At 49.5% G+C, this 7,674-nt stretch overlaps 1 protein-coding gene across 3 annotated transcripts; it reads right to left on the bottom strand.

Moving 5' to 3' along the window:
* Positions 1,980 to 7,645, bottom strand: RITA1 (RBPJ interacting and tubulin associated 1). Of its 3 annotated transcripts, XM_005691480.3 has the most exons (5): positions 7,252 to 7,645; positions 6,937 to 7,078; positions 5,926 to 6,291; positions 2,960 to 3,051; positions 1,980 to 2,522 (listed from the first exon to the last, which is right to left on the bottom strand). In XM_005691480.3, exons 3-5 carry the CDS (start codon positions 6,225 to 6,227, stop codon positions 2,197 to 2,199), a joined length of 720 nt encoding a protein of 239 aa, XP_005691537.2. In that variant the 5' UTR covers positions 6,228 to 6,291; positions 6,937 to 7,078; positions 7,252 to 7,645; the 3' UTR covers positions 1,980 to 2,196. The 3 variants fall into 3 exon arrangements, with proteins under 3 accessions (XP_005691537.2, XP_005691535.2, XP_005691534.2); XM_005691478.2 differs by having other exon boundaries at positions 1,980 to 3,051; positions 6,937 to 7,015; XM_005691477.3 differs by having other exon boundaries at positions 1,980 to 3,051.

Raw genomic sequence — 7,674 nt, forward strand, 5'->3', positions numbered from 1 at the left:
CAAATGTCTTCCAGCCCTCACCGCCTCAGGGTCAGTTGCCTCTTTTCATCATACTTGGGCAGTCGCTTCCCTTTTTTTTTAGTACAGTTTGGAGGAAAGAGTTACTTGTGGCCAATGTTTGTTAAAACATAGGGGGAGGGGATGAAGGCAAATTAGAGTTTCAAGTAAAACTGAGGAGAGGAGGGTACTAATTCGGTTAGAGTTCAAGGAAATTTAAACATCCACGTTTAAAATGCTGTGTTTGTGCTGAGAGCGCAGCTGGCTGGCTTCCCTCATGCCCCACCCGACTTGCGTAAGCATCTGTACATGCGCCCCTGGTCCTAGTCACCGTCGGCTCCTCCCACAGTTCCCCAGGAGTGTATGCTCATCTTTCCCCCTAGTGTAGAGGTACAGAACCCAAGATGTGGCCTCCAGCTGGCCTGTCTGGAATATCCGTGCTTCCTGGAGGTGTGTCATGGGAAAATGGGCACAAGGAGAGGCCCGAAGCCTGGCCTCCACCCAACCCACTGGGATGCTGCGATTCTGGGTGCAACTCCATCAGGGCAAAGGCGTTGCTGTTCTTCCTAAGGGGCCTGACCCAGGACAGTGCAGAGCAGGGAAAGGTGAGCCCTGACCAGTTAGGGCTCCATCCTGAATGCTCTCCAGGTGCCATGTGTAATTTTGTATTCTTACTGTAATTTTGTATTCTTATTCAATTTGGCAAAGTCCAATAATTGTGGATTTTGCTTTTTGTTTTTAAGAGCTTTGGTGTTGTAGTTCAGTCGCTAAGTCGTGTCCAACTCTTTGTGACCCCATGGACAGCAGCACGCCAGGCTTCCCTGTCCATCACCAACTCCTGAAGCTTGCTCAAACTCATGTCCATTGAGTAGGTGATGCCACCCAACCAACTCACCCTCCATTGCTCTCTTCTCCTGCCTTCAGTCTTTCCCAGCATCAGGGTCTTTTCCAATGAGTCAGCTCTTCGTGTCAGAACGCATTGGAGTTCCAACTTCAACATCAGTCCTTCCAATGAATAGTCAGGATTGATTTCCTTTAGGATTGACTGGTTTGATCTCCTTGCAGTCCAAGGGACTCTCAAGAGTCTTCTCCAACACCACAGTTCAAAAGCATCAGTTTTTCGGTGCTCAGCTTTCTTTATAGTCCAATTCTCACATCCATACATGACTGCTGGAAAAACCATAGCTTTGACTAGATGGACCTTTGTTGGCAAAGTGATGTCTCTCCTTTTGAATATGCTGTCTAGGTTTGTCATAACTTTTCTTCCAAGGAGCAGCTTGTTTCTTCCAATCCTTTAATTTCATGGCGGCAGTCACTGTCCAAAGTGATCCTGGAGCCCAAGAAAATAAAATCTGTCACTGCTTCCACTTTTCCCCCCTGTGCCATGAAGTGATGGGACTGGATGCCATGATCTTAGCTTTTTCAAATGCTAAGTTTAAGCCAGCTTTTTCACTCTCCTCTTTCACCCTCCTCAAGAAGCTCTTTAGTTCCTCTTCCCTTTCTGCCAGTGGTATCATCTGCGTATCTGAGGTTATTGATATTACCCCTGGCAATCTTGATTCCAACTTGTGATTTATCCAGCCTGGCATTTCACATGATGTACTCTGTATATAAGTTAAATTAGCAGGGTGGCAATATACAGCCTTGTCATACTCTTTTCCCAATTTTGAACCAGTCAATTGTTCCACATCCAGTCTTAGCTATTGCTTCTTGACCTGCATTTTTAAAGGTAGGAAATGTACATCAGATATATGTTTATAGATCTGATTTCAAAACAACTGTAGCCCATATTCTGAATTCAGGAAGAACCAGCCAACCCACCAATTAGTGGCATTAGCTAGAAGCCCATGATGGGAGGAGGATCAGTTGCCCCACTGCCACGGTCGTGACTGTGACATTATTAATTTTGTTACTTAAATCAATTCAGGCCTAACACTGGTCTTTACCTTATGGGGAAAAAAGAAATTAACAAAACTCATGGCTTCGATGAGCTACTGGTATATTTAATACATGAAAATAAATACATGACTACTAAAATTTTTAAATGTCCACTCACATACCACCCAGATCCTCGTGTTCCCCGCTGGTCCACACATGGTGCCTGGGAAAATTCCTGAGGCCTCCAGACTCAGCTGGAAACTTATCCTGAGCAAGAGCTTGGCTTGAAAGGAGGAAGAGCCCTCCAGGTTGGCAATCACACTATTTATTCACACTTGGCGGTGAGACAATGTTGTGGGTGTGATGGAGGAGGTGGGGGCCCTCCTGGGGGACACCCCCTGGGTTGGCACTGATACGCCATGTGGCTGTGACAGGACTGGACACGGGTATGTCAGGGTTGACCCTCCAGTCCGTATCAGTGGGGAAAGCAGGGAGCAACCAGAGGTGGTCAGAGGGGGGGGCACGGCCCACCATTGCTCTGTCTGTCCCCAGGAGGGCTCCACCAATGCCTTGTGGTCTCCCCAGGGGCCTGCCCAGCAGCACCATTCTCTGAAACTCTGCCCCTCGCTGTGACCCCATGGGCACACCTGCAGAAAGGACCAAGAAATTCATTTCCAAGGGGGCTTTGTTTTCTGGGTAGCCCTACCTTGTCGGGGGGTAGTTGGCACTGAAACACTGACTGAACGAGCCCTGGGAGTCACCAGGGGGCTCCGGAAGGTCACCCCTGATGGGGCAGGCCTGGGATCTCGGGGCCCATTTGTGCAGGGACTACTGGTGGGTGGGTGACCTGTGCTGGGGACATCAAGGTGGGTGAGGGAGTGGGAACACTCCCGCCTCAGAGGGCGTGGAGTGTCTAACCCATCCACGGACAGCCTCCGGGAGCTGGCCACTACCCTGTGCTCTGTCTTTGAGAGATCAGCTGGGTGAATGGCCCGCACTGGAGTCTCCCTGGGGCGGGGAGAATGGCTGCCCCTAGGGGTAGCTGGGGGTGTCCAGAAGAGGGCGTGGAGCTTTGCAGCATCACCTCTCGCCATCCACTTGGCCTCCCAGCCAGCACCCTCTGGTTGGGAGCCAAAGAGAGACTCGTCGCAGTAAGACGGAGTGTGGCTGATCAGTCTGGGAAGGGAAGAGAAACAATGAGCTGGGGAAATAAGCCTTGTAAACTTTCTCACCCCCCCCGCCCCCCACCCCTAGGCAAGCCCCTGCAGCAGCAGATGATTGCCTGTAGATCCCAGAAGTACCCACAGGGAAGCCACAGCCCTCAAGTACCACTATTCCCAACTCTTACTATTTTTCCCCTGCAGAGCATCCAGTCCCCCTGCATCCTCCCCACCCCATCCTGGGCATGTGCCCAATTGGCCTAGTGCAGGTCAATTTGCATACCCCATCCTCCTGACCACACTGATTGGCTCAGGACTAACCACATGACCCATTCTGCCCAATGGGAGTCTCCCTTAGAATCTTTGCGTTAACTACTAGGAGAGAGATGTCTTTCTTCCACTGAGTGCTGAAGAACAGACAGGAAGGATATAAGGGCAAAAGAGCTGGTGGCCATCTCACCCAGAATGTGTGTAGGAAAGCATCCCAACAACATTTTGAGCCCCTGTTATATGAGCCCCAAATGCCCTTTGTCTGCTGAGGCGCGTTTAGCTTGTTTGCAAGCCCAATCCTTATGTTATTTGCAACCAACATTAATATAACCTTAGTCTTCAGAGCGTTCACTTTTTCTTTTAACTCACCACTTCACCCTTTTCCTAGTGGCCCTGTCAGCCGAACCGTCTGCAGTCATGTGGCCCTTCTAACTGTTTCTGAAATTGCACAGCTAAGAACCTGGCATGTAGAGGGTGCTGTGACCTGGCCACACCACCAGAGTAGCTTTTAAAATTTTTGAATATTTACTCAGGGTTTTTCATGTGTAGGCCCAGGACTCAGCTTGTCCCCTGTGTTATCTCATTATTTCTCACAAAACCCACAGGACGGCAATATGATAATCCCATTTTATAGACAAGAAAACAGAGGCACAGGGAGGATAACAAGGAAGGTATAGATAAGATTCAAATCCAGCCCCCCACTCAAGGGCTCAAGCTCCTGATCACTAAGCCAGACTTAAATGCCTTCAAGGCCTCTTACTTTTAACCAGATTCATTCAGCACTTTTTTTAAAATTAATCTCACAAATATTCATGGCATATCTATGAGGTGTGAGGTCCATGACTTTCGGCCAGAACTAAAAGTGCTCCCCATTCCCAAACTTCAAGTCTTTGAAAAATCAACATTTTGGCCACTTGATTTAGCTGTTCAAACCCAGATTTGGTTGATACCTACATCTGTCTGGTACCAAAGTTTCTGCTTAATAGCATCTCTACCTCTTATGCACCTTCTAACTTGACACCCTCTACCTGTCAGCATCCAGCACAAAGTTCCAACCTCCAGGAGAGCATGAGGTTGACTGTTGCCTTCCTGTCATGGACTTCTGTTAATGCAGCCTACAGTGAGCTCAGCACTTTCAGCCACGTTGTAGATGTCAGTGCTGCTATGTCAACCTGAGCCTGCCCTGTGCTCCATGGGAACTGTCAAGTAGACATGACAATAATGGGGCCTTGCTTTTATCTCTGTTCAATTTTATCTCCTTAAATAGGCACTATTCCCACTCTCAATTAGTGATGTGCCTTTTGGCTCAGAATAGATCCCAAATAGGACTGGCTAGTTATTAAAGACTGAATTGCCTCCTCCCAAGATTTGTGTTGAATTAAATTAAGGTTAAATGAGGCCATGGGCTTCCCTGGTGACTCAGTGGTAAAGAATCTGCCTGCAATGCAGGAGACTTGGGTTTGATCCCTGGGTCAGGAAGATCCCCTGGAGGAGGGAATAGCAACCCACTCCAGTCCTCTTGCCTGGAGAATTCCATGGACAGAGGAGCCTGGCAGGCTACAGTCCATGGGGTCGCAAAGAGCTGGACACGACTGAACGACTAACACACACACAAATGAGGCCACAAAGGTGAGGCTCTAATCCAATAGGATTTGTGTCCTTATAAGAAGAGGAAGAGGCACCAAGAGTGTACACACTCAGAGAAAAGTCCATGTGAGGACCCAGGGAATAGCTGGCCATCTGCAACCCAAGGACAGGCTTCAGGAGAAACCAACCCTGCTGGCATCTTGACCTTGGACTTTAAGCCTCCATAACTGTGGAAAATCAAACTTAGGCTGTTTAAGTCTATAGTATTTTGTTACATATAACAAACCTGATTGACTAATACATTAGTCTTCCATATCTCTGTTCAAGACACTGATGACAATCAATAAGATAGAGTCCTGTGGCCTCCCTCGATGCTGAAATTCATTGAAATAATCTAAATAATCCCTACAAAAATAACCACTGGCATTAGATTCCATTTTTCTAACTTGTTGGTGAAAATGAAGCAAGAACCATTTTCAAAATGACTTGCTTCAGTTTGGAATCACCATATGTCATTTGATGGATCACCCACAATAATAATCTTATGCAAATTGTTCTGTGATTTTGGATAAATCAAGGGCTTCCCTGGTGGCTCAGAAGGTAAAGAATCCTCCTGCAGTACAGCAGAGCCAGGTTCAATCCCTGGTTTGGAAAGATCCCCTGGAGAAGGAAATGGCAACCCATTCCACTATTCCTGCCTGGAAAACTCCACAGACAGAGAAGCCTGGCAGGCTACAGTATATGGGGTAGCAAAGAGTTGGACACAACTGAGCGACTAACACTCTCTCTCTCTGTTGGACAAATCACCTCACCCCTCTGGGCCTCAGAAGTCCAGTCTAATGCCATTACATTTATTTATTCCTGAGTGTCAGGTAACTGTGCCAACCACGGTACATGTCTCATCCCCTTAAGTCTTCTCAATAATCCCACTGGGTCCCACCTTCCACTGTGAGGAAATGGGCTCAGAGAGGTCAAATTGCTCGCCCAAGGTCACACAGCAGATAAATGGCAGGGAATCTTCCTATCCTATTACCTGTATTTGTTCTTCTTCCTTGGTGTGAGGGTTGGGGTGCTGCCACTGGAGGAGGTGGACTCACAGGTCCCACTGGCCCCCAAGGCCTGAGACACCCCTGTCCCCACTCCTCTGGTTCTGTTGGCCTTCTTCATCCACGGTGGGTCAAAGTCTGGTGGTGCGGGCCGGGTGCCTGCAGGGCTGCCAAACAAAGTCTCATCCACGTATGATGGCCTAACCTTGACCCGGTAGCCACTCCGGCCACAGTGCTGAACTTGGAGGGTCTGCATCCCGCTGATGGCCATCTCCACCGGGGTCTTCATACTCTCCGTAGTCCTGAGTGACAGCAGGGGTGCTCTGCTTGCGAGGCCCTACATTCAGGGCTCCCTGTGAAAGGGTCAGGGTAGCAACTATCTGTCATCAGAAAAGACTGGCAATTGCTTAAGGGCCCGTCCCCAGGGCAAAAAGGTCACATTCTCCCTCAACCAGTCTTCCTCAAAGGGGAGCTGCCAATCCCAGGGAACATTTCAGAAATTTGACATTTTTTGAGTTGTTGTAATGAAGGGGTGGGCGTCCCTGGTGGCTCAGATGGTAAAGAATCCACCTGCAATGTGGGAGACCTGGGTTTGATCCCTGGGTTGGGAAGATCCCCTGGAGGAGGACATAGCAACCCACTCCAGTATTTTTGCCTGGAGAATCCCCATGGACAGAGGAGCCTGGCGGGCTACAGCCCATGGATTCGCAGAGTTAGGCACGACTGAGTGAGTGAGCACACAGAAATGACAGGGACAGGGGTGCTACAGATGAATATTTAATGAGTAAATACGCATTCCTAGCATACTGGTGTGTGTTCAGTCAATATTTATAGAACACTAGGGGGATGAACAAGAGATTTGGGCCTGTGCCTATTCTGGCACCACACAGAAAATCAACTATGCTGATGGGGGATGGGGGAAACAGGGCAGGTTTCTATATCTTGTACATATTTATCGGGCAGAAATAATAACAAGCATTGATCGATCCCAAGCCTACCTCCTGCAAAGAGCTTTACAAGCATTGTCTCATTTCATCCTCTCAACACTCCTGTGAGGTAGCTTCCATTATGTTCATTCTATAGATGACAAAACTGAGGCTTCAAAAGGTGAAGTTACAAGTGTCAGTCACACCTATAAAGCTAAAACAGTGGAAATTGAATTTGAACCTGATTAAGGGTCTAAAGCTCCTGCACTTAACCATTCCCCTACTAGGGGATGACACCCAGTCCTCCAGCTGCCCCTCATTCACTGATCCCCAAGTCCACGTCCCGGAAATGTCCGCTGTGCCCGCATTATCCAGTTATTTTCCTACCTGAGCATCTTGGTTCGCTGACGTCGGTCGTAACCCTCAGCGTCCCCTGCTCCCAGGCCTGGACTCCTTTGTGGGGCGCTCGGGCATCGGAGGCGCGCGCCGGACATGCGAATCGGCAGCTCTGAATCCCGGGAGCCCGCGACTCCGGGAAGTTCCAAGGCCGCCCCCAGCCCCAGCCCCAGCCCGGGGTACCGTGCGGAACGACTCAGAGCTGGCAGCCGGGCCCTAGCGACGTGTGTTCCGCGCGCGCACACGCGCGTCAAACAGCAACCCATGAGTGACAGGATGGGGCGGGGCGGCCGGAACCATTTACTCCTCGGGGGTGAGTTAAGGCCCCCGATTCCGGACGCCCCCCGGAGTTCCCCAAAGCTTCGGAAGGGGTAACTTCCGCGCCAGCGACGGGAGTGTGTGCGCACATGCGGA

Source organism: Capra hircus, chromosome 17 (genome assembly GCF_001704415.2).
Source record: "Capra hircus breed San Clemente chromosome 17, ASM170441v1, whole genome shotgun sequence".
Classification (NCBI taxonomy): Eukaryota; Metazoa; Chordata; class Mammalia; order Artiodactyla; family Bovidae; genus Capra; species Capra hircus.